This window comes from Chionomys nivalis, chromosome 7 (assembly GCF_950005125.1).
Source record: "Chionomys nivalis chromosome 7, mChiNiv1.1, whole genome shotgun sequence".
Taxonomy (NCBI): domain Eukaryota; kingdom Metazoa; phylum Chordata; class Mammalia; order Rodentia; family Cricetidae; genus Chionomys; species Chionomys nivalis.
In genome coordinates this window covers 82,497,445-82,523,583 of record NC_080092.1, presented here as the reverse complement: position 1 = coordinate 82,523,583, position 26,139 = coordinate 82,497,445, and the positions used below count along the sequence as shown (strand labels likewise).

Sequence of the window (26,139 nt, the reverse complement as noted above, 5' to 3'; positions counted from 1 at the left end):
TTATGTCTTGATTTACACATAGTTTTAAGATAGGTTGTCCTTTTCATTAAAGCTCCCCCCTGCCCCGCTGTTTCACTTAGATTTTTTGTTTGTTTGTTTGTTTGTTGAGATAGGGTTTCTCTGTGTAGCTTTGGAACCTATCCTGGAACTCGCTCTATAGACCAGGCTGGCTTCAAACCGCCTCTGCTTCCCGAGTGCTGAGATTAAAGGTGTGCGCCACCACCGCCCGGCCATCACTTAGATTTTGTTGAGGCAATGTCTTGTTTAGCCCAGGCTAGCTTCGAACTCCCTAAGCAGCCAAGGATGAGTTTGAACTCCAGATCTTTCTCAGCCTCAATCGTGGCTATACCTAGTTTTAGTCTTTGACACTCGCAAATATTTACAACTATTAAGTCATTTTTCTTGTTATCTGACTTCCTGCCCGATGAGAAGAGAGACTTTGTTTTCCTACGTCTCAACTAATCCTATTATGTGTCAATTTAAAAAGTACTCTCTTTGGACGTGGGAGGCGAGCCTCGGCTACCCAGCGAGCTAGAGTCTAGTCTGGGCTATACAGGAAACCCTGTCCAAAACCGACAAAAACACTTCAAGTCCTCTGGCTCGCTAAAGTCCTATCTCATGCTACTGTATACTATTTGCCAAATACCGGATGGGCTTGACCAAAAACAAGAGCAGAAGAAAGAAAGACCATTAAACACCAGTAAGTGAGCCAGCAGACACTCCCCAAAGCCCCCACGCCCAGCCCGTTCCTCCGCTGATCTTTCCCTCCGGAAGCGCTTGGGGCGCTCCGGCGCGAGTGCGCATGCGCGCGGCCCGCCAGGGTCGCTCCGGGCCGTGCGCGAAGCCGGGCGGCGAGCGAAGGTTCCGCCTCTGGGCCGGCAGAGCGCTTGCGCCTTCGGAATTCCCGTCAGGACGCGTTCTTGCTCCCTCCCTCCTTCCCTCCCTCCCTCCCAGCGCCCGCCCCCCCTCCGCCAGCTGCGCGCGCCCGGTGGGCGTGGGAGGAGGCGTGGAAGCAGGGAGGGGGCGGGTGTCGCGGGAGGGAAGGAGCGAACCGGAGAGCCTCGTCCTGAGGAGGAGTGAAGGCGGCAAAATGGCGGACCGCTTCTCCCGCTTCAACGAGGACAGAGACTTTCAGGTAAACACGGGCGTCGCCGAGGACCCCCGCAGGGCTCGCGGCGGGCCCGGGGCCGCCTTCCTCCCGGCCTCTCGGCTCTCCGTCCCTCTGCGCTCTGCTCCGCCTTGCACACCGTCTCCCTTTTTCGCCGCTGGTTTCTCCAGGGGCCTCCGAGCCGAGATGAGGCCGCGTCTCCGGCTTCGCCCCCATTCGCTTCGCCCCTTCCGCGCGGGCTTCCTCCTAGGTGGCCCTGGCTTTGGGCTCCCCGGCTGGGTGCTTTGTTGGGGCTGCGCTTTGCTTGGCTCGGGGGCCTGTGCAGGCGCCGGGCTGGCCCTCGGGACAGGGCTGGGCTGGGGAAGGCTTGGGGCCAGTGGTTTCCAGGCCAGGGCTTCCGAACCCTTGGCTTTTGCTCGCCCCGATCGTCTTGGGAGTTTTCTCTCCTTTTCCTCATTGTGATAAACAAACCCTTTGTCTATCTAACATGTCCTCGCCCTGGAAAAGCATACCCGTACTTATCAGACGCCTTTTTGTTTAGGCGAGCATTGAGCTTTCTCTGGGCATAAATACTGCTGTTGTTTTCAGGCCGTTAATTGGGCTTGGGAAACAGTAAAGTATTAGGACTGTGGACTGGTGTAAACTTAACTTCGCATCCTACCAAGATTTGTGAGGACTATAATAATGGCCTTTCCGAGCGTGAGATAGATAACTCGTGCCTAAACCTTGATTTTTTTTTTTTTCTTTCCTCATCTGCAAATGTTGATCTGGAAAGGATGTCCTTGCGAAGGCAGGCCTTGGGGGTGGGGAGAGGAAACCACGGCTGAATTAGGATAATTCGTCTTTTAGCTGTTGAAATTGTTACTGCAGAAATAATTGGAACTATAAAGGATTTAGTAGCCTTTGGCTGTTCTAGGTAAAATGCATCCTCAGAGTCGCAAATCGCTGCATTACTACCGCATCTCAAGGGATGAGTCTCAGAACTCAAGTTTTTCTCCCCCCCCCCTTTTTTTTTAAATTATTCAAAGCAACACGGAAATACTGTAGCTCGGTGTCAGAAGGCAGTTTGAAGGGTTTGAATTCTTGGAGATGCTTGGGTTGGTAAACAGACAAAACAATTGAACAGCTTTAAGTCAACACTATTTGACAGTCCTGTGCGTAGAACGCCATGAGAAGTTTTGCAGCACTAAGGAATTGGGGGGGTTGATGAAAAACCCTTGTGGTCATGTGCCTGCTGTGTAGGCCGCTGCACACAGCTCTCAAGGGGTTTTTAGAACGCGTCGCAGGTCCACAGAAGTTTGAGTAACCAGAAGTTTTTGTCTGTCTGTTTTAAATAGCAAACCCTATAGCAGGTGCAGAGTACATGAGCTTATTAATTTTATTAAATTAAAGTCTTCTAAAGAGACACACAAACTGATGATGAAAACCTTTGGATGCTTTTCAGAGAATTCAAGGTGACCTAATAAAATTGAAACCAGACAGTGCGGATAGTTAAAGTTTTGAGGAAAAAATGGTCCTCAACTATTTCAACAGGCTCAAACAGGATTCGAGTGAAGATTTTGAGAACTGGATATCAGGATGTGAGTGCTGTCATTTAGAAACTAAGTGGGAACCCTGTTTGATGCTTTAGTTGAGTTAATAGAAAATCTAATTTTATGGGCCAATGAGATGGCTCAGGGGGTAAAAAAAAACCCTTGCCCCACAGGCCTGACAACCTCAGTTTGATCCCTGAAAGGTGGAAGGAGAGACTGACTCCAAGAAGATGTCTTCTGACCCCCATGTGTGTCCTCTCACATAATATACACAGAAGATATTAATAAATTAAAAAGTTTTAATTTAAAAAAATCACAAAACACCTGATTTTAGATGATTGAAAAAAGAAGAGGAAATTGAAAATAAGTTTTAAAAATAGTAGCTATAAAGGTGATTCAGGGACTTAAGGCATTTGCCATCAAGTCTCACGACCTGAGTTAGATTCTTGGGATCCACAAGTAGAAGGAAAGAACCAAATCAGCTCCTGAAAGTTGTCCTCTGATAACCCCATGAAGTAAATATAATAAAACCTTTTCCAAAATCAAAAATTGACATGTCATAGTTCTTTGTTACCACATACATTTTTAGATGTCTTTTCTATACTTGCTCTGACGTAACCCACTTAAAATTTTGAATGCCCTAGCATTTGCATAGAGAATATTGGAAATCGAAGAAAAAAATTTTGAGGCCATGTCTTACATATCCCACACAGCCTTAAATCTGCAATATAGCCAGAATGACCATCCTTTGTGATTACCTCCTGCCTCAGCAATGCTGGAATGCAGGTGTTCTCTTCTACACCCAGAATTAATTTTTAAAATTTATTTTATGTATATGAATGCTCTACCTGCATTTACAACTTTATGCCAGAAGAGGGCATCAGATCCCACTAGAGATGTTTGTGAGCCATCATGTGGTTTTTGGGAATTGAACTCAGGACCTCTAGAAGAGCAGCCAGTGCTCTTAACCTTTGAGCCATCTCTCCAATTCCACACCCAGGGTTTTGTGCATGGTACTTAAGCAAGCACTTCACCCACTGAGCTAAATCACCAGTTTACAAATAGAATTCTTTTTATATTTTAATCATTATCTATGTTTGTGTGTATAATGTGTGTATATGTGTAGCAGGTTCTCAACTACTGAGTTAAATTCCCAGACTGTTATGTAAATTATCATGCTATTATTTCTTTAAAAAATCCTTTAAAAATACTTAAGGGTGGGCTGGAGAGATGGCTCAGAGGTTAAAAGCACTGGCTATTCTTCCAGAGGTCCTGAGTTCAATTCCCAGCAACCACATGGTGGCTCACAACCATCTGTAATGTGATCTCGTGTCCTCTTCTGGCCTGCAGGTAAACATGCAGGCAGAATACTGTATACGTAATAAATAAAATCTTATTAAAAAAAATACTTAAGGGCAAAGGCAGATCAATCTTAAGTTTGAGGCCAGCCTGATCTACAGGACACAGAGAAACTCTGTCTTGAACCCCCCCGCCCCCCCAAGAAAACAAAACCCCCCCAGAAAACTAAGGGCTGGGGATATAATAAACTCAGTGGTAGAGTACTTCCCTAATATGTGATGGGCCCTGGATTTGACCCTTGTTACTATTATTACTACTATAGTACTAATAAAATGAGAATAGTCAGTATATTTATCTCTAGATGTTTTAATAAAAGAGAAAAACATTGATCTACTGTCAGTAATGTCCTTTGGTTTAAAGCCATTGAAGAGGGAATGAAACATAGTAAGATGCTCTGTGAGTAAATGCAGCCTCCTTTGAAGGGTTTAAGGATTTGAGCATAATAGTGAAACTTTATATGTCTACCACTGGGAGGCAGAGGTAGGAAGATTGTGAGTTTGAGATCAACCAGGAATACATAACAAGACCCTGTCTAAAGAAAGAAGAAGAAGCCAGGCAGTGGTGGCGCACGTCCTTAGTCCCAGCACTTGGGAGGCAGAGACTGGTGGATCTTTGAGTTCGAGGCCAGCCTGGTCTACAGAGGGAGTTCCAGGACAGGCTCCAAAGCTACACAGAGAAAGCTTGTCTCAAAAAAAAAAAAAAAACAAAAAAAAAAAAACAAAGCAAAACAAACAAATATATAGAAATTGGAAAAGCCAATCTATAATGTAGTGTGTATTAACCAAGTTACAGAATTGTCTATGCTGTAATTATTTCATTTAAATAATGAGACCAGGCTGGCCTCAAACTCACAGAGATCTGCCTGCCTCTGAGTGCTGGGATTAGAGGCATGTGCCACTGCCTGGCACAATTTTTTTTTTTTTGTTAAAGAGGTTTATTTATTATGTATATAGTATTCTGCCTGCATGCCAGAAGAGGGCACCAGATCTCACCACAGATGGTTGTGAGCCACCATGTGGTTGCTGGAAATCGAACTTAGGACCTCTGGAAGAGCAGCCAGGGCTCTTAACCTCTGAGCCATCCCTCTGGCCCCTAATTTTTATTTTTTAAAAATATCTATATGAATTATTTGTGAGCCGGGCGGTGGTGGCGCACGCCTTTAATCCCAGCACTTGGGAGGCAGAGGCAGGCGGATCTCTGTGAGTTCGAGACCAGCCTGGTCTACAAGAGCTAGTTCCAGGACAGGCTCCAAAAACCACAGAGAAACCCTGTCTCGAAAAACCAAAAAAAAAAAAAAAAAAAAAAGAATTATTTGTGAGAGGTTCATGTTTGTGAGTGCGGTGCCTGTGGGAGCCAGAAGAGGGCATCAGATCCTGTGAAGGTGGCCTTAGAGGCAGTTCTGAGCTGCCTCACATTGGGTGCTAGGAGCTAAATTTGCAAGAATTATATGTTCTTAACTACCAAGCCATCTCTCTAACTCCTAGATTGGCTTTTTAATTACATATTGGTGTGGTGGGGAGTGCGTATGTGGGCATGACACAGTGCATATATATAGAAGAAAGATCAGATTGCTACTTTATAGAATTTTATAGAGTCAGTTATCTCCTTCCACCTTTCTAAGGACTTTTGGGATTGAACTTGGGTAATCAGGCTTTACCTGCTGAACCATCTTGTGCCTGACATTACTCCTGAACCTGTATTCAATATCAATCAGGCTTTACCTGCTGAACCATCTTGTGCCTGACATTACTCCTGAACCTGTATTCAATATCTTTTCCACTAGCGGTTTTATCTAGTTATTATTCATCTGTATTTATTTGTTTATTTTAAAGATAGGGGCTGATCACATTGCCCAGGCTGGCTTCAAATTTATTAGCTGAGTCTCATTGAACTTATTGAACTCCCTCTCTACCTGACAAATGCTGGGATTATAGGCACGCACCACCATGCCAGTTGTACTGCAGTTCCTGATGAACCTTGGGCCTTGTGTGGACAAGACTAATACTATCAGCTGAACCATATCTCTAGCCTGAATTTTATATTTTACGCAAGTGTAATTGAATCATCAATTATGGAAGGTAGACTTATAGGTCATATAAATAATGTGACCTTTTAGACAGGCGATACAATTACTGTTTAGGTATGTATCTTTTCTTTCAAGGGTTTCTAGGAAGACTTCTGACTGTGATAAGTTCCACTGTCATAAAAGATACATTATAATATTTCAGGGTTTTTGTTTGTTTGTTTGTTTGTTTGTTTTGGTTTTTGATGCAGGGTTTCTCTGTAGCTTTGGAGCCTGTTCTAGAACTTGCTCTATAGACAAGGTCGGCCTCGAACTCCTTCCTGTCTCTGCTGGGATTAAAGGTGTGTGTTACCACTGCCTGGCAAGGTTTTTGTTGTTTTGTTTCTGTCTCAGGACCAGGGTCTCAGGTAGCTCAGACGCCTCAAATTCACAATCCTCCTGCCTCTGCCAACAGAGCACTGGTGGTTTACAAATGGTAAGCATTCACCTCTATGCCCAGCCCTCTTTCTATTTTGAGATGGGGTCTTACCAAATTTCCTAGGCTGGCCTTTAATTACTCTGTTGTCTAGGCGGCTCCTATTTGAATTTACAGTCCTCCTACCCCAGGCTCCAAATTACTGGGATTGCAGGCCTGCACTGCTAGTCTTGGCTTTTTAGGTGGACAGTGGTGGGGACTGAGTTACACGTGTAGCTTTTCAAAATGGCATTTTATCTCTAGAAACCTTTGTAATCTAGACTGACTTTTGTTTGTCTAATAGAGCTTTGATGACTCCTTTAAATCTGACCACCGTTTCAGAGTGAGACATCACCTCTTTCTGCATTTACTAAATAAGACATTTGTTCACAGTTTCAAGTGTTGCACAAATTACTAAAAATATATAATGTAATTTATGCTAAGATAACATTTTGGGTTTGAGATTCATTAAAGTAAGTTTTAGCTGTACTTACTACGAAGCTGTAAAGTCCTGTTAAGGTTAGCATTTTGTGGTTGTGCAGCTTTTAATGGTGATGCATCTAGATGCTAGAGAGGAAATACTCTTTAGTATTTATATCTGAGAGGACTGATGGATTTTGGTATGTGCATTGATGTTTAATGAAAAAAAGATTATAACCATAGGTGTGCTCAGCTACAGAAACAAATACCTCTTTAAGTCAGGGCCTTACCTTTTAGTCTGTTCTTGTCTGAAACTCAGTTCTCCCCAGGTATTGGGATTATGCAGGCATGAGCCACCACATCTGGCTCAGGCTGTTTCTTTTTTGTTTGTTTGTTGTTCCCTTTGAGACAGGGTTTCTCTGTGTAACAGATCTGGTTGTCCTGATCTCACTTTGTAAACCACACTGGCCTTGAACTCACAGAGATCTGTCTCCTGAGTGCTGGGATTAAAGATGTGTACCACCACGACCACTGGGTTGTTTTCAAGGTTTTTAGAGGCAGGGTTTCACTGTGTAGCCTTGACTGGCCTGGAACTAACTCATTGAGATGTGCCTGCCTCTACGTCTAGTGGTGGGTTAAAGACATGCATCACTAGGCTTGGTGATAATAATTTTTATTTTTAAAAAAATCCGTGTAAGAAATTATTACTAACTGCCCACAATATCCTAATTTTTTTAATAGATTTATTTATTATGTATACAACATTCTGCCTCCATGTATGCCCGCAAGCCAGAGGGGGGCGCCAGATCTCATTACAGATGGTTGTGAGCCACCATGTGGTTGCTGGGATTTGAACTCAGGACCTCTGGAAGAGCAGCCAGTGCTCTTAACCTCTGAGCCATCTCTCCAGCCCCCTCCTGATGTTTTCTTTAAAAAAATGTACTCATTTTACTTTATGTGTATGGGCTTTTGCCTGCATGTATTATTTGAGGAAGCTATTTTTCCTATGTTTACATTTATTACATCTATTTGCGTGTGTGTATATGTGTGGGCACCCAGATGCCATGTTGGGTGTATGGAGGTCAGAGAACAATTTGTGAAAGTTCTCTCCACTAGGTTGGTCTCAGGGATCAGATTCACATAGCAACAAGGGCCTTGCTGAGCCATCTTGTCAGTGCTTGATTTTTGGATTTTCCTAGGAACTGAACATAATCTGGCACTGTAGTCTGTATTTCAGTTTGGCCGGTATTTGTGTGCCTCTCATTCTGTAGCTAGTTGAACTGAGACTGTTGAGACCATTAGAAAAAAAACGTGGAAGTTCTTTTGTCAGTGGCCCTGGCTGATTCAGTACTAAGGGGTAGGAGCAGGGCCTAGACAACCCCCCCCCCATACACCTTCTTAGTGCTGGCCTTAGAGGTGAAGGGGCCTGGTGTTTACTGAGCAGACCTAGCCTGGGTGCTCTTCTTGGCCTAGGGTGGGGACATATCATAATGATCATTATAAAAATGTAACATTTACTCAAGGATTTTCTAGAATCTGTTTACATGATCATAGTGTTAAATAAGTAGCAGTAAGAAAGCCATCTGTTACTTTTATGTAGTATGTTTATAGGATTCCTTTTAGGGCCCCTTTTCTCTCTTTCCCTCCTCTTATATTGGGAATCAAAACTCAGGGGCTTGATCATGCTATACAAGTATTCTGCCATTGAGTTGTACCCCTGGAATCTTTTATGTGCCATCTGTGCTAACAGGATTGGACTTTCAGAAGAGTTTTACTTGAAAAGAGGTTCATAGTTTTAAAATATTTAGGTCACAGAAATAGGTTTTATGTGTATGTATGTGTGGGCATGTGTCTAGTACTATGAAATAAAGTTGCTATTTTAATGCAAATGTGAAAGAGATAACAAATAGACAGATTTTATTCTTGTTTTTGTCCTTTTTTCCTTTCAATTGGAAGAAATGCATAAGCTAAAAAAATGTCAACTATGCTTGGGATACTAAAACTTAGATTATTACCATTCACATTCCCAAAGTATGAGAGATGGAAAGGATTTGATTCAGGGATGAAACCAATAGTGAGTGACCCAAGGAAAATCAGCTGAAGGTTCCCTAGAAGTCATTAAAAAAATAAAGGATGTGAGACATGCTGGTGTCCCTGGTGTCTGACTATGTAATCTCAGTATTTAAGGATGCTGAGGCAGTACTGTTGAGTGTTCAAGGCAGGTGGGCTTTTTTTGTTTGTTTTTGTTTTTCTATTTGATTTTTCAAGGCAGGGTTTCTTTGTGTAGCTCTGGCTGTCCTGGAACTTGCTCTATAGACCAGGGTGACCCTAAACTTAGAGATCACGTGCCTCTGCTTCCTGAGTGCTGGGGTTAAAGGCCTGCAGCATCACCCAGCTTCTGTTAACTTTAAAATTGCAGTGTAAAATGATGCCATTAATATCCAGAATGCCCTATGATCGGGCTGGGAAAAAAATTGATTAATTAATAAAAAGAAAAATATCTAAAATGCCCAGTTTTCTTGAAATAGGGTTTGTTTGTGTAGCTCAGGCTGTCCTGGAACTAGCTCTGTAGATCATGCTGGCCTTGAACTCATGAGTGCTGGGATTAAAAGTGTGTGTTATCATCAGCCAGCCTGGTTTTCTTTTTCAATGATAGTTTTTTCTTTTTCCTCTTGATACATTTTTTTTCAATAGTAATATTTATTTATTTGGAATTTGTAAAGAAGCCAGCAATAAAGTCTTATTATTTGGTGACAAAAGAGAATTGTGTTTGTTCATAGAGGAAATATGACTGTCTTGTATGGTTGTGTCTGCCTCGTGCCACTTTTAAAAAATTTGAGGTTTAGCGGGATGTGGTGGCACATAAAATTAATCCTAGCTCTTAGGAAGCAAAGGCAGGTGGATCTTTGTATTCTGAGCCAGCCTGGTTTAATAATGAGACTGTTTCTAAAAGAGAGAGAGAGACAGACAGACAGACAGACAGACCGACATTTATTATGTTTGTATGGATGAGTGTGGACTGTGAGTGCCACAGTGTGCTTGTGATAGTCAGTTCTCACCTTTACCATATGATTACAGGAATCACTGCCCTCTCCGTTGTTTCTTTCTTCTCCCTTCCTCCCTTCGTGTGTGTGTGTGTGTGTGTGTATGTGTGTGTATCCCAGACTAGCTTTGAACTTGCTTTGAGCTGATGGTGACTTTGAATTTCTCATGTTCCTTCTTCCACCTCTGAAGTGCTGGGATTGTTGGTGTATGCTACCATACCTGGTCTGTGTGATGTTGGAGATTGAACCCAGAGCTCTGTGCATATTTGGCATTCTTTTCAAGTGAGCTATGCTTATACACCTGACATTACATGGCTTGAATTTAGAAGTCCAGTTTGGGGTCAATAAATAGCTCAGTGGTTAAAGGTGCTTGCCATCAAAAGCCTAGTTCAATCTATAGGACCCACATAGTAGAATGAGAGAACTAACTCATACAAGTTGATCTCTGACCTCCATATGTGTGCTGTGACACAAATGTGTACACGTGTGCATACACACACAAGAATGACTATAAATATAATAGTAATAAAAAGCATCCTTAATTATAGATAAGTATGTCATTTGAGTTGTGAGTAGGGCAACAGTATTTAGTTTGCTCAGTCTCTAAGGAGTGTTGATTAATGAAGTAGAAAAGATAAAGCTGGGTGTGGCAATGTATGTCAGTGACCTCAACTCTTGAGACATGGGTACAAGAAGATCAGAAGTTCAGTATCATCCTCAGCTCCTTAAAATGAGTCCAAGAACAGTGTAGGCAACCTGAGACCCTGTCTCAAGAAGCAAACATGCCAGGCATGGTGGTGTATGTCTTTAGTCCCCACACTAGGGATGTAGAATCAGGCACATCTCTATGAGTTAGAGGCCAGCCTGACAAAGCAAGTTCCAGGACACATAGGGCTGTTTCACAGAAAAACCCTGTCTCAAAAAACCAAAAGCAAAAAAGGAATTTTAGTTGGTGAGAGCAGGGAAAGACAGAGACATCTGTGTAATATACTTACTAGCCAGAATCAAGTTAAAGGTAGACTAAGAGGCATGTCAAAATTAAAATCAATTTAAACTTGGCGCACACCTCATCTAGATGGAAAAAAGTCAGATGTTTACAGCCAGATGATCATTCATCAGGAACTTGGGACCTGGGCCGGCTATGGTTTAGCCAGTGAGCTGGCTGGGAAGCCTGGTGACCTGAGTTTGATTCCCCAGAACCTACAGTTGTAGGCTTTTTCTTTTGGGCCTCCAACCAGCTCCCAAATCATGACACAGAGACTATTAGTTTTGAATGCTCGGCCCAGTTTAGGCTCACTTCTGACTAACTCTTTTAACTTAAATTAACCTGTTTATTTTTCTTTTGCCTCGGAGCCTTTTTATCTTTCTGTACGTTCTACTTTGTCTCCTGGCTGGCAGCTGCCTGTCAGCCCCAGACACCTCCCTCTTTCTCCCTCCCTTCTCTCTTGAGTTTAGATTTCTCCTATTTATTCTCTCTTCCTGCCGCTCCTGCCTGTCCTTCTTCTGCCTAGCTATTGGCTGTTCAGCTTTTTATTAGACCAATCAGGTACCTTAAATAGGCAAGGTAAAAACAGCAATGAAGCACAATTAATGAAAGCTCAGGGTCAGAAATTGGGGTTCAACCTGAAGATCCAAAAAGTAAACAGCTAGCCACTGACTCTTAACTTGACCTCAATCCAAAAATGGCGATCCTGCCTCTAGGAATCTCAGTAGGAGATTGTGTCTGAGAGTTGTCTTCCCCATTTTACATTCCTGTCTAGGGCTGGGATTAAAGGCGTGCACCACTGTCAATAAAGGTATTCATCACCCAGTTTCTATGATAACTAGTGTGGCTACTGGGATTAAGGTATGTGTGTTACCTTAATCTGCTCTGTAAAGATAACCAGTGGGGCCAGGTGGTTGGCTCAAGCCTTTAATCCCAGCACTGGGAGGCAGAGGCAGGTGGATCTCTGTGAGTTCAAGGCCAGCCTGGTCTAGAAGAGTGAGTTCCAGGACAGGCTCCAAAGCTGCAGAGAAACCCTATCTCGAAAAACCAAAAAAAAAAAAAAAAAAGCTATCTTTAGGCAGTCTTTATTCCATTAAAATACAATTCAAATGTCACTACACAGAACATATCTTTCTATAATTAAACAAATGGGACTGGAGAGATGGCTCAGTGGTTAAGAGCATTGCCTGCTCTTCCAAAGGTCCTGAGTTCAATTCCCGGCAACCACATGGTGGCTCACAACCATCTGTAATGAAGTCTGGTGCCCTCTTCTGGTCTGTAGACATACACACAGAATATTGTATACATAATAAACAAATAAATATTTTTAAAAAATTAAACAAATGCAGCATAAACAGAAGTAACACCTTAACACAGCTAAAGTAATATTCCCCAGCACAAAGAAATGTACCACATCTTTACATAGTTAAAATAGTCTACAAAAAAAAAAAGTCTACAACACCTGCAATAAAGTGGAGAGAACCAGCTTCCAGTTATCCTCTAACCTCCACACAAGGTCCGTGAGTACTTGCCCCCCCCCACAGCATACCTGAAAGTGAGTGCTTGTGAAAAAATACACACACACAAATAATAAATAAAATTAACTAAAATGACTAAAAACTAAATGGATAAAAACCACATGGGGAGTAGGCGTGGTGGTTCATGCCTGTAAGAGACCCAGCACTCAAAGGTAGAGGCAGGAGGATCTTTGTTGGAGGGTAGTCTGGATTACATATCGAGTTTCAGGACCAGCCAAGACTAAATAGAAAGATCTTGTCTCAAAAAAGAAGAAAAAACCAAAAACCTGACTTTGCGTCCACTGACTTTGATTATAATGTTATTGTTTTGTTGTTTTGTTTTTTGTTTTTTTTTCTCAATACAGGGTCTCTTTGTATAACAGCCCTAGCTGTCCTGGAATCCTCTTTGTAGACCAGGTTGGCCTCAAACTCACAGATATTCACCTGCCTCTGCCTCCTGAGTGCTGGGATTAAAGGCCTGCGCCGCCACCATCTGGCACAGTCAGTGCTCTTAACTACCAAGCTACCTCTCCAGCTCCAGACATAGACTCTTAAAGTTTTTTCATTTTGTTTTGCGTGCCTGGCTTCCTTTCACTGTTTCTTCTTTTCTTTTTGTTATTTACCTATGCTGGTGGTTGAACTTAGGGTCTTGGTCATAGTAGGCAACACGTGTGGTTGAGTCAGGATTTCTCTCTGTGGCCCCACTCCCATGGAATTCACTCTGGCCTCAAACTCAGACATCTGCCTGCGTCTGCCTCCCAAGTAATGGGATCAAAGGCATGTGCCAGGTCTGCTAGGCAACTTTTTTTTTTTTTTTTTTTTTGAGGCAAGATTTCTCACTAGGCAACTTCTTTATCAACGAATTATTGTTTTTACTCTAAGTTGTTCTATTTACCAATAGAGACTTGGGAGTCAGATGTTGGGGTGAAAACCTACAAGATCAGAGAAGCTGAGAAGCAACCAGTTGACCTTCTTTTTCGGCCAGAACCCAGCAAGAGAGTGTCTCTCTATCCATTCCAACAAAAAAGACCCAAGAAAGTCCTTCCCTACTGCTTCCTGTGCATCTCTCTGTTCATCTTCCTGGGTTCTCCATACTCTCTATGGCTAATTTTTGTCAGCTAGTCGTTGGTTCTGCCCTGATCCAAGGTTAATTTTATTAACACAATCTTGGAGTTTCACAGTTTGATCAATTTCGCAACAAATTAAACCTCTAAATTCTACTGAAGAGTCTGTGTTTGCATGTGCAGGCTCATGACATAGCTTACATGTGGAGGCCAGGGTATGATTTTATGGAGTTCTTCTCTCTATCCACCTCTACATGTGTTCTGGGATCAAAACTCAGGGTATCAGGCTTGCATACTTGGGCAGCAAGACTTACGTTTTATGGGTGAGTCATACCTTCTGTCCCCATGATTGAACCTAGGACTGCGTGTGTGCTGATTAAGAGCTCTACCACTGAACTGCATCGTCTGGTGGCAGGTTTTTTTTTTTAATTATTTGGCAATATGTGGGATTTGTGTTGTTTCATGGCACACATGTGGCTGTCAGAGAACAACTTGGCTGAAAGTAAGTTCTTTTCCACCGTGTGGGTACCAGGGTCAAACTCAGGTGGTCAGACTTGGTGACATATGTCTTTACAGTATGAAGCCATCTCATTGGCCTTACAGATTTTTTTTAAGAGTCACAATTTGTAGTACAGTTTTGGTTTTCTACTGAAAAATACTAAAACTTACTTGTAATTAGTTGGCTAGATTATCAGTCACTTTAGTATTAATTACTTTTGAAAAATAACTGCAGATTTTTTCCCCCAGGGTAATCACTTTGATCAGTATGAAGAAGGACACTTGGAGATTGAACAAGCATCCCTCGACAAGCCTATTGAATCGGTAAGATGACCCGTGCATATTTTGGGTCTTAGCCAGTTAGTTAGGTAGAGCTCGTGTGACACTTGACGTGAGTGAAGTTAAACTTAGGTAGAACTAATAGTGCAGTTGAGAGCCATTTTCTTGCATGCTCTGCAGTAATCAGGTGGAGTTTTGGATGTGGTTTAATAATGTTGGGAAATCAGTGTAAAACAGAAAAAAGTTAGGATTTAATGGAAAAATATCATTTTGGCCCATATTAAGCTTTGCTAAAGATAGAAAGTTGGGTGTAGTGTTTTTGTAAATTGAATAAAGGAGTAAAATGTATTTTGATCCTTTAATCCTTTCTGGGCAGAATAATCATGTGTGAGATGCTCCAGTGGAAGCAGTTAAGACGTAGCAAACTGTTAGACCTTGTGAGACGTGGTGGGCTTAGTCTCTGTCACTTAAGAATATCTGCTGGTTTGGTTTTGTTTTGTTTTTTCAGGTCAAGCTAGTTAATTTGTCTTCTTATACCTCTTAGTCTATGATGTTAATAATACCAAGTCATAGAACACGGAGATTTATTTTTCTCTGTCTCTTAATTTAAAAAAAGTTTTAAGTTTTGAGCATTTAAAAAACACATTTTAAAATAAGTATCCATTGTTAAAGTATCTAAACTTGTTATTATCAGCATTTAAAATTCATGCTTACATTTCCATACTTAAAAGGATTTCATTGAAGCATTGGTAAAGTTTGAATGGATAAAAGATCAAAAAGGGAGTCCTAATTTTATATCTGTCAAGATAGAGTCCCCTCCCTGTAAGAAACACTAGCTTTCTTTCCTTCTGTGAGATAACAAAGCAGTTAAGAAAGTATAGACAATTTAGCTTTTGTTTTCAAAACTATAACATAGTAAAGGATCAACATATATTTATGTTCCTAATTAGGTTGGTGTTGTGTGTGTTTGTGTGTGTGTTTAGATGTTTACAGAAATTTACACAACTTGGGGTGTTCGACATTTTTCTTCCACAGCAGTTGGCCCATATTAGCTAAGCAGCCATGATCTGGTTTGTATTGCACGGTCTGCCTTTTTTTAATTTCTTCTCTAGGGTTTCTTTCTCCCCCACCTCCCCTTCTTATTTCTGTCTTTCTGGTCCAGTGAACACTGCATATAGTACTTTCTGTCTTAATGTGCTGGCATGATGCTAGACTAGGCATGGCAGTAATTGATGGCGCATGTGATAATGCTGCAGAGGGAGAGTTCGTATCTGATAATGTGCTGAAAGTCTAGTTTGATATTTTAACATAAGATTAAAATGCCACGCCCATTTTGCTAAATTAAAACTCACCAAGGTATGTATAGGCCTTGTTCTGTATCAGATTATCATCAGGCAGAATTTTATAATGAGATCCATAGGCAAAATGCATGGTTTGTACTAGAAAATAATTTAGTTTTCCATTTTAATTTAAAAATATTTTTTTGTGTCAGAGTTTTAAGAACAAATTACTGGTAGTAACTCCCCAGCATATATTCTGTGAGGCACATGGATAAACTATTTCTGTTAAGTACACTGACTTGTCAATATTAGGAAGTTTAATTAGCCTGAGTCTGTAGCCTGGTTCACTGTACCCAATGAATTTTTTTTTTAAATCATTGACCTTTAGTATTTTTAAATCCTGTGTAGGTCCACATTGTAAATTCTTTAAATCTGTTTTTGTGACATGAAACTAATGATACTGTTTCCTCACAGTGCTCAGGATTTTTTTCTTGGACATGTCGTATTTATAAGCAAAGCACTGTGACAAGACAGTCTGCTTGTGTAATCTCTGCCCAGTAATCTCAGTGAGTAAGAGTAGAACCGGCTTAAGTCTTGTTTATTAGATAATGTTAATCTTCTCCATTTAAAGTAACAAATGATATTGTGCTCAGACTGCATCTTTACTTTTAAAAATAAATGTGTGGTCAGAGACATATATATTTTATTAAATTATAGTTCTAATAATAAAATATTTTTCCATAAATATGCACATTAATTGTGAATTGGTAGTTTAATAGTAGGAAGACCTTTGTAGGATGCATTGTGTTAAATAGAAGTAGGACTCAAAAAAAGAAAAGAAAAGAAAAAAGAAAAGTGGGACCCAGAAAACAAAGGGCTTTATTTCTGCTACCTAATCATTTGGAAATAAAATTTGAAGTTTTAAAAAAACTTCTACATGATTGATACCAAAGTAGGTAGTGCTCCTTCTCGTCCAAAGGCAAAAGTTCCCTATCATCTGAATGCCCACCAGATAATAAGATATGTTTACTTACAGGGCTGGCTGGCTATTTCAAGCTATTTTGTTCTGAGGGGGAATGTTGCTTCTAACACAGAAAGAGCCTCTGCTGAATTAAAATCTTTCTCTGCAGCAATATCTTGAGAGGTGCTGACTGTTTTGCTACAGCATGCAACTCGAAAGTGGCTGGGAATACACAGCTTTGGGAGTCTACAGATCATTGCAGGAGCTAAAGTTGTAGTCATTGAAATAAGTAAGAACGGTAATCTGCAACAGCGGATAACTATGGAGGTCTGCCCAGGTTTGTGTCAGGAATATGCCTGTATGAAGGGCTACTATGAGTATGGAATTAAGACTATTTGTTTCATAATAGAGCATATTTGATACAAACCAGCAAAACATGAAATGAGACTCAAAGAGATGCTAATAAATTATACATTAAGCAATCTTCTGAAGTCTGGATCTGTTAGTGAGATGATACAGTTATTCAGTTTTAGTAGGCCAGTGTTAAAATTAAAATCTAAGATTCATAAATTATTTCATAGATTTACTATCTAGTTTTATTTTCATTTATTTCAACCAATAATATATCCTTGTGGTCAAGAGTAAAACATTTTCTACGAAAATTAGAATTGGTAGGTAATTTGATTATCTGATTTATGGTGAGAAGAAAATAAAACATTTTTTTTCTTTACTGAAAACAACTTTTTTAGTATGAACTTTAAAAGTTGTTAGTTTATAAGATTTTTAAGTTCAGGCCATGATTACGATTTTAATCACTTAAAATATTTGGAAAGCTAAATGTAATCTAAAGCTATAGTCCAATCTTAGGTTCTGTTATAATTATAAGAATTGATTGGTATGGTTTAGGATATATGGTTTTTTATGACCTTTATCTTAGTTTGAAGGTGATAAACAACATGGGATAATATAAGTTGGACAAACGACCAAATGCCTACATCATATATTTGAAAAGATGCTGTCATTAATGCAGTTGTACCTATGTACCAAGTACAACTGTTCCTTAGCCATTAGTTGCTTTTTCGTTCTACCTGACTAAAATCTTGACTTTAGGAATTGTCAGGTTGAGTGGGTTTTAAAAATTAGTGTTAAGTTTTCAAACTCTGATTGCCAATGTTTAGTTTACTTATCTTAGGATTTAGTGGTACAGGTATAGCTAGAGTTTTGTTCTATTGCATATCTGTTTAGATCTGTGGACTCCACTAGTTCCAAAATGTAACTGTGAGACTGCTAATTTGACTCTTAGCAGTGACTTTATGTGGACTGCACAATAAACAATATGCTTCTTGGAGCTGAATGGTGTAGCATTACTATATGGCTTTTCTCTCTAGTCTTCATTTGTCATCTGTAGTGAGCTATAGATTTTTTCATTTGGGGAATTTTTACAAATTTGTTCTTTGCATGGGTTCACCTGGTAGCATTGGTTCTTGCTTATAGAGTCTCTAATACACAATCAGCAAAGCTTACAACCCACTCAAGAGACCAATTTTGTCCTGCTGAAAATGGGCTGAATTTTATAAACTGAATGTGGTTGTCAACTAAAAGAAAATTGAGTGTGGGATTAATATTTATCTAGTCACTGATATATCAGAAGTGTAGTTTTTCTATTGAGATATGAAATTCTATTTTCTAGTATCAAAATTTTCCAGCCCCTTGCACTAAAATAATTTTTTTATCTGTGTTTTGTCAGGCTCCTATCATACGTGATGGTGGTGTTGCCAAATAGTCTTTGTCACTGTGGTGGTGTGTGGTAACATGGAGCAGAGAACAGTTCCTGGAAAGCTTTTCTACTTCGTGTTTAATTCATATATAAAAGATCTGAGGACCATCAAAAATAGTTGAAGAAGTTTTTGTTAGTCTGCTTTTTTAATGTTATTACATTTTAAGCAAAGTGGTGGTTACTTATAAAGTACTTCTTGCTTTTGAAGATCTTCCCATTTGAAAACTCTCACATAATAGGCAGAACACATGTTGGAGGTTGAGATTTTTTTCTTTCTTCTTCTTCTCCTCCTCTTCTTCTTGTTTGTACGTGGTTTTTCAAGAATGGATTTCTCTGTGTAAGAACCTTGGCTATCCTGGAACTTGCTTTGTAGGTCAAGCTAGCCTTGGACTCACAGAGATCTGCCTGCTGGAATTAAAGGCGTGTGCCACCATGCTTGGTGGTAATACATGATTTTAGCTTATGTTTTAATTTTAGAAATAGAAAACCAAAATAAGTCAATGGATATAATTTTGTTCCCCTTCCCCCCCAAAAATGGGTTTTCAGTTCAGCTGAACATTTGAACACAGTAGGACTTCATTTTCAGCTGAAGAACATTTATAGCTGCCATTTTGAAGCTCAGCTCTGGAAACTGAATCAGGTAGAAAATCATGGTTGTTTATCCTCCTTAAGAAAAATTCATTTACCTTATTTCTTAGCTTAAAAGTGAAATTTCTTGTAATTCTTTTTTTAATCTATTTTTATTTATGTGCACTGGTGTTTTGCCTGCATGTGTCTGTGCAAGGGTGTCAGATCTTGGAGTTACAGACAGTTTGAGCTGCCACGTGAGTGCTGGGAATTGAACCTGGGTGTTTTGTTTTGTTTTGTTTTGTTTTGCAAGACCAGCCAGTGCTCTTAACTGCTGAACCATCTCTCCAGCCTCCTTGTAACTCTTACACGTCCATTTAAGTTGTGAAAGCCTAGTCTATTACCGCCACATATTTTTGTAATTGTAAATTGCATTATTTGAAAAGACTAAAAAAATTAAATTTTGTTTTTGTAAAATAATTTAAAACAAATTATATCTACATGTAGATATTAGACTTTTTCTTTTTTCTCTTTTTTCTCTCCCTTTCTCTCTTCCTCTCCTTCCCTCTTCCTACCAACATTGTCTCCCTGTTGTCCTTGTCAGTATATAGCTTAAGATGGCTTTGAACTCATGGAGATATTGCTTTAACCTCCCAAGTTCTAGGATTTTTGGCATGAACTACCACACGTGGCTAGTTTGTTGAGATCATTTGTTGTTGACTTCAGGTTCAATAGGATGTCCTTGGATCTCTAGTCTTATCCCTCTGAGTGGGATTATAGGCACATGATATTATACCTTTTTTTTTCTTTTTGAGACAGATCTCGCTATTATGTAGCTCTGACTGTCTGTACTCACTGTGTGTAGATCAGACTGGCCTTAAACTCAGAGATCCATCTGTCTCTGTCTCCCAAGTTCTGGAATTTAAAGGGTAAGCCACCATGCCTGGCTTTCTCTTACTTTTTGGGGGTGGAGAGGTTCAAGACAGGGTTTCTCTGTGTTGCCTTGACTATCCTTGAATTAGTTCTGTTATTATCACTTTATTTTGTTTTATTGAGACAGGGTCTCCTTGGGTAGCCTTGACTGTCTTTGGAACAGGACATGTTCTGTAGACCACGCTGTACTTGAACTGAAGAGATCTGGGTGCTTCTGCATCCTGAGTGCTGTGAATAAGTGTGTGCTACCACTCCTGCCCTTGTTTCTCTTCTTTCTTTTCTTTTTAGATTTATTCTTTAGGCTGGAGAGATGACCCAAGTGGTTAAGAGTGAGTATTGTTCTTGCAGAGGACTCAGTTGATTCTCAGCACCATATCAGGGAAGCTCATAGCTGCCGTTAACTCCAACTCCCTGGTGTCTGACACTCTGACCTCGGGAACCTGCAGATAAACACACACACAAATATAAAAAAAAAAAAACAACTTATTTTTTGACAATTTCTTATAGGTATACATTATGTCTTGACCACAGCTACCACCGCTTGTTTATTTTTCTTTTTGGTAGGAGATCATACTGAATAATTCCATGGAGAGCCACACAGCAGCTTTTCTTCCAAAAACAGGTAGTCTGAAGTGATAGGAGAGGCCCAGGTTCCCTTTATGAGCTACTCATTTACTTGAGGCTAGTGGGAGATGCGTCTACAGTTTTGTTGTCTGTTTTAGTCAGAAGACCTCAGTGGCATGTTCAGTAGTTTATAGCCTCAAACATTCCATTCTCTGCTCCTGCTCAGAAAAGTTGAGAAGTTAGAACCGTTTAACATTAGGCTTCAGAAGAGTGACACCACTGCCATTCCCTGTCAGCAGCTTTCCTCAGAGGTGACAGCCGGTCTCTTGAGTGGCGTTGTAAAGTGCTAATGTGTATGACCTAAACTTTTCTTTTCTCCTTTAACATTTGCTTCTCCTTTCACTGTTGTCAGTCACAACACGCTGCTCTTGAATCTCTCAGCTGGTCTTGACTCGTGGTTTACTTATGCTTTCAGTCTTCTTTAATAAATACATTACTTGCAAGCAGTGAATTGAAAACAAGACAAAAAAAATAAAAATAAAGCGACCATTAGTGATCGGACAGTTTCTTACTTTGTGTTACATTTAACTGTTCTTTTGACAGCCCAGTTTTTAAAGCCAGGTTCGTATGGAAATGCTTTCACTCCACTTGCACTGCTTTTGGAAATAGCATACTGCTTCATCTGTCTGTTTATTTTAGTGCGTTCATAATATAACACGTCAGCATAATGTCTCATCTCATGGGCCAAAGACTGAATTCAAAACAAAACAAAAACCACAGATCACAGCGAATGGGGGAGGGACAACAATTTTTGTCATCATTTTTAATACATAAATCTTTGTGCCAAACAAATACAGTTATAGCATTAGGATAGCAAGGGAATAAACAGTGATAAACTGAAAGGTTTAGTTACTACGTTTTTTGGAGATCTCACAGTTTAGTCCTGACTGTCACTGAACTGAAGGTGATCCTCCTTTCTTAGCCTTATTGTTGCTAGTATTATGAGGAGTGTGCCACTATGTCAAGCTCCACTACATGGTCTAAGAGTCATTTTGTTATCCTTGTCATTTCTAGAGGTGCACAATAGATATATATATTTTTTGGTAGTAGGAAAATAAGAGTTGTTTTTGTTTTTTGCTGTTCTTAGCTTTCATATATTTTTGTTTTAATTAAAAAAGTTTTGAGGTGGTATGGCTCAAACCTGGGCCTCACACTGCTAGGCGAATATTGTGCAGCTAAACTAAATCCCCAGGCCTTTTTTATTGTAGCCCAGGTTGGTTTTAAATTGGTTAGATAGCTAAGGATGACCTTGAACTTCTGATCTACTTGCAGTCTGACTCTACCTCCCTAGTTCTAGGATTAAAGATGTGATTAAATATGATTTGCCATTTGCCTTTTTTTTTTTTTCTTAAAAAATAATGAAGTTGCCGGGCGGTGGTGGCGCACGCCTTTAATCCCAGCACTTGGGAGGCAGAGGCAGGTGGATCTCTGTGAGTTCGAGACCAGCCTGGTCTACAGAGCTAGTTCCAGGACAGGCTCCAAAACCACAGAGAAACCCTGTCTCGAAAAACCAAAAAAAAAAAAAAAAAAAAAAAAAAAATGAAGTTATTTATAAGTAGTTGGGCGAGATGATGCTTTTCTTAGCAATGTAGAAGAGAAGAGAAACAGAAACTGTTCAATTAAGTTTTTGTGATATTTAATAATGTGAACATCATCACTTGGGATTGCATACAGACTTGTTTCCTAATTCGATTTTTAGCAAAAATAATTTCTAATAGCCTTTTAATATACCATATTTTATATGTGTGTGAATATACCACATATCGCAATAGTTTCTTTTGTTTTAAAAACAGCTTTGTATTGTTTGGTTCCACCTTTTGTTTTTTCAAAACACCTTGGAGCCCCATAAAATTAAGTACTCCAGGCATGGTGGTGCACTTGGAAGGCTGAGGCAGGAATATCACAAGTTCCAGGCTAGCCTGGTAGGCTGCATAGTGAGACCTATCTAGAAAAAGCAAAATCACAAAAGAAGTATCTTGAGGGCTACCAATAATTCAGTTGGTAGAGTGTTTGCCTAGTGTGCATGTAGCTTTAGGCTGTCTTTCCAGCACCATATAAACCAGGTATGGTGGTGCAAACCTGTAATCTCAGCCCTGCCTAGCTAGATACAGGAGAATCAGATGTTTAAGGGTATATAGCAAGTCTATGACCAGCCTAAGATAATGAGATCCTTCCTGAGAAATCAAAGTCTGGTTTCTCATCTCCACTGGTAAAATAGCCATCACTCAGCTCAGCTGCATGTTGTCCTAAATTTGTAGAAGGAAATTTGTACTGATATTTCATTTGTATTTTAATAAATAAACCTTGCCTGAAGTTCAAAGAGTATAATAGCCCCACTGATCAGCCTTACAGACCAAGCGGTGGTGACACACACTTTATTCCCAGTAACTATACTAGTTTCCATAGAAACGGGGTGGTAGTGGTGTACGTTGTTCATCCCAACACTAAGGGGAATGTAAAATGGGAGATGGCAGCTCTCAGACTCAGTCTCAGTTTCCTTCTGAGATTCTGGAGGCAGGATCACCATTTCAGACTCAGGTAGAGGTAAGAGCCAGTGGCTGGCTGTTTTATTTTTTTGACTTTTAGGTTGAAACTCAAAATTGATCTCTGGGTTTCTATTATTTGTGCTACAGAAATTGTTCTTTTAAGAAAAATAAAAAGACTCCATGCGGTGGTGGCACACACCTTTAATTCCAGCACTCAGGAGGCAGAGGCAGGTGGCTCTCTGAGTTTGAGTTCAGCCTGATCTACAGAGTGAGTTCCAGGACAGCCAGGGCTACACAGAGAAACCCTGTCTCCAAAAACTGAAAACAAAAAAGAAAGAAAGAAAAGGAAAAAGCAAAAAAACAAAACAAAAAAAAAGGAAAAAGCAAGTAGATAATTTACAAGGCTTTTTAAGTTGATTTCAGGTATAATAGAATTTATTTCAGATGATAGAATTAGATTACTTTTATAAATTACTCGAACTATATATTGAAGATTTTTTTTTTTTTTTGGTTTATTTTAATGTGTGTGTGGTGCTGGGGATTGTACTCAGCCTGGTGTGTTTTAGGCAACTGCTCTTCCTCTGAGCTACAGCCCAGCCTTTAGCTTTTTTCTGGATTAGTAGCATTTTTCCCCCGTGGTGTTCAGTAGTTCTTTAGCTTAGTCTTGTTGCTTTCACAGCAGTTTTTAAAAGTAGAGAATTAAACAGAGGGCTCTGAAAGTTCTGATTTCTTGATTTCATACAGTAGCTGACATTTAATTGTTGTTTGTAGTATCTTTCATATGATTTTCATTGAAATACCATTTCCAGATGAGACATTATGTATGTTGACCCCACATGCACTAATGGTTCTTTACTGTTGACTTATTGCTAGGCCTGTTTCATTCTAACATCTTAGCATTTTTGTTAGACTACACGTTGAAATGCATCACTCAGTCTGTGCTTGAGCTCATTTTATTTTTTGTTTACTCAATTTAACTTCTTGTTTTACTAACCTCAATGTTTTCAGTTTAATATTGGCTGCATGCTGGTTATATTTATATGTTATATATATTAAAGCCAATCAAGCATAGCCTGGATTTGGTGGTTGTCTCCATTTCTCGTGCTGGGGTAGCCTTACACTTACAACTTACTTTATATCATGAAAGCCTGACACATAAACAAAATAACTAAACACAATGCAGATTTTCTTTTCTTTTCTTAAAAAAAAATTCTTAAAGTGGTGCTGTCTAGGTGGTGGATATGATCGTATAAATACCTTGATTTTATGCTTTTTAATGTTAGTTTTTAAAACTTCATAAGTGGATTCTCCCCCTTTTTCCTTCCCCCCCTTTGTCGTTTTAAAGTGTTATGTACAGAAGTTGCCCAGCACACTATCAGAAAGGACCCTTTCCCATATGTTCTTCCCGTATAAAATACTAGCCAGCATTTCTTTTTACATTAATGTCCCTTTTACTGGGCACATTTACCCTTTTATTAGCACCTTTTTGCATGCATATATGTAGAATTATCTCGTCATCACCTATTTTAATGCCACTAGGAAGGGAAGAATATATTATTGGAATATTTTTGGTTTGTCTCTCTGTTCTGTCTGTCAGGATAATATTGGACACCGCTTACTCCAGAAACATGGGTGGAAGCTGGGCCAGGGATTGGGAAAATCTCTTCAGGGTAAGTTTTTTAAATTTACCAAATTGAATGAAAACATTGTTTATGAAACAAATCTTGTTTCTAGATATATTTGTTGTCCTTTTAAACAAGATTTTGGCTTCTCCCATCCTCTCCCCTACTAGAACAGTCTGGTTTTCCTACAACCTTATCTTAAGTCGTTGTATAGCCTCAGTATTTGCCAGTAATTGGTGAGAATGAGTTGCTGTGTCATTAAACCATACATAATATGGATGGCCCAACCTGTTTGGATTTTGCGTGTGTGGAGGCGATAATGGTGCTAGAAGGAAATACATTATTCAGATACAATACTCTTTATGCCTTTCAGTGATCCTTTATGTGGCTACTGTATCGTAAAGAACCCTTCAACAACCAGGTTTAACTTTTGTCCTCCTAAGCTTTCCCTGAAGCTGGTGACTTTCCTGTGATCAGAGTAGATGTAGTGGTGGAGAGGAAAATTAGCCTGCATGAAATGTAAAAGGAGAGAAGAAATTTCCTAGGCCTGTCCAAGCTGAGGCCATTTCTCCGCTGTAGACAGGCTCTGGATAACGTATGGTTTAAAGTTTCTGTTGTAGTTTCCCTTTAAACTATGCTAGTGTTCGGTAAGCCCCAAATACTGACATGTCTGCTTCTGAGCGCGCGATAGTTGGAAAGCAACCAGCTGCATTTACATTTTAGTTCTTTCTTGTTTCAAACTATTAATGGTTATAGATTCGATGTGAATGATATCTGAGAAATAAGGTAAAACTGCATTTGGCCATAAAGAGCTTTAGATAAAGGGAGGTTTGGAGATAATTGTGCCAATAAAAAGCTTTTGAATTTTGGAAATGACTCTTCACATGAATGCTGAAGTCTAAATCCATTTGTTAAGATGAGCAAGAGAGCAGGGAGTGTTAGAATCTTTCATTTAGTAAGACTTGCTTTGCCAGGCAACTGTGGTAATGCATGTTTATAATTCCAGAACTTGGGAGGTAGAGGCAGAAATTTGAGGTCAGCCTGGGCCACCTAGTGAGACGCTGTCTCAGAAAATCTAAACCAAAACCCTAACAAACAACTATTGGTTTGCGTTATGGATTAAACTGGAGGTTTTATGCATGCTGGGTACACATTCTGCCAATGAGCTAGCTACATTCCTAGCTCTGCTTTTAAAATTCTTTGTTTTTCCTGAGTTCAATTCCCAGCAACCACATGGTGGCTCACAACCATCCATAATGAGATCTGGTGCCCTCTTCTGGCCTGCAGACATATATCAGACAGAACACTGTGTACATAATACATTTTTTAAAAGTTTTTGTTTTTAGTCTTTTTTTTTCTTTTTTCTTTTTCTTTTTTTGACTGTCCTAGAACTTGCTCTGTAGACTAGGCTGACCTTTAGCTAGAGATCCATCTGTCTCTGCCTCCCCAGTGTTGGGATTTAAAAAGAGCTCTATTGACTTTTAATTTAATTCTCTTTAAATTTTTACTTTCTTAAAAAAAAAAGACCTATGGGGTCTGGGTTTTTTGTATTTTGTTTATTTTGTTTAGTTGAGATAGATTATTACTCAGGGTAGCCGCAAAATCC

General features: G+C 39.8%; 1 protein-coding gene across 4 annotated transcripts in view; it reads left to right on the top strand.

Annotated features, from left to right (window-relative positions):
* Nucleotides 1-884: 884 nt before the first annotated feature.
* Gpatch8 (G-patch domain containing 8) overlaps nucleotides 885-26,139 on the top strand; it is a 67,282-nt gene continuing 42,027 nt past the window's right edge. For 2 of the 4 annotated variants that reach the window (XM_057773807.1, XM_057773809.1), the window contains exons 1-4: nucleotides 1,087-1,135; nucleotides 14,254-14,328; nucleotides 20,969-20,986; nucleotides 24,509-24,581. Coding sequence is in view for 1 of the 4 variants with exons in the window: in XM_057773806.1 (XP_057629789.1) it covers nucleotides 1,091-1,135; nucleotides 14,254-14,328; nucleotides 24,509-24,581 (193 nt within the window). In the remaining 3 variants the exon portion in view is untranslated. Of the gene's footprint in view, nucleotides 1,136-14,253; nucleotides 14,329-15,318; nucleotides 15,354-20,968; nucleotides 20,987-24,508; nucleotides 24,582-26,139 lie in introns of all 4 variants that reach the window. The other 2 variants (XM_057773808.1, XM_057773806.1) reach the window with 2 other exon arrangements.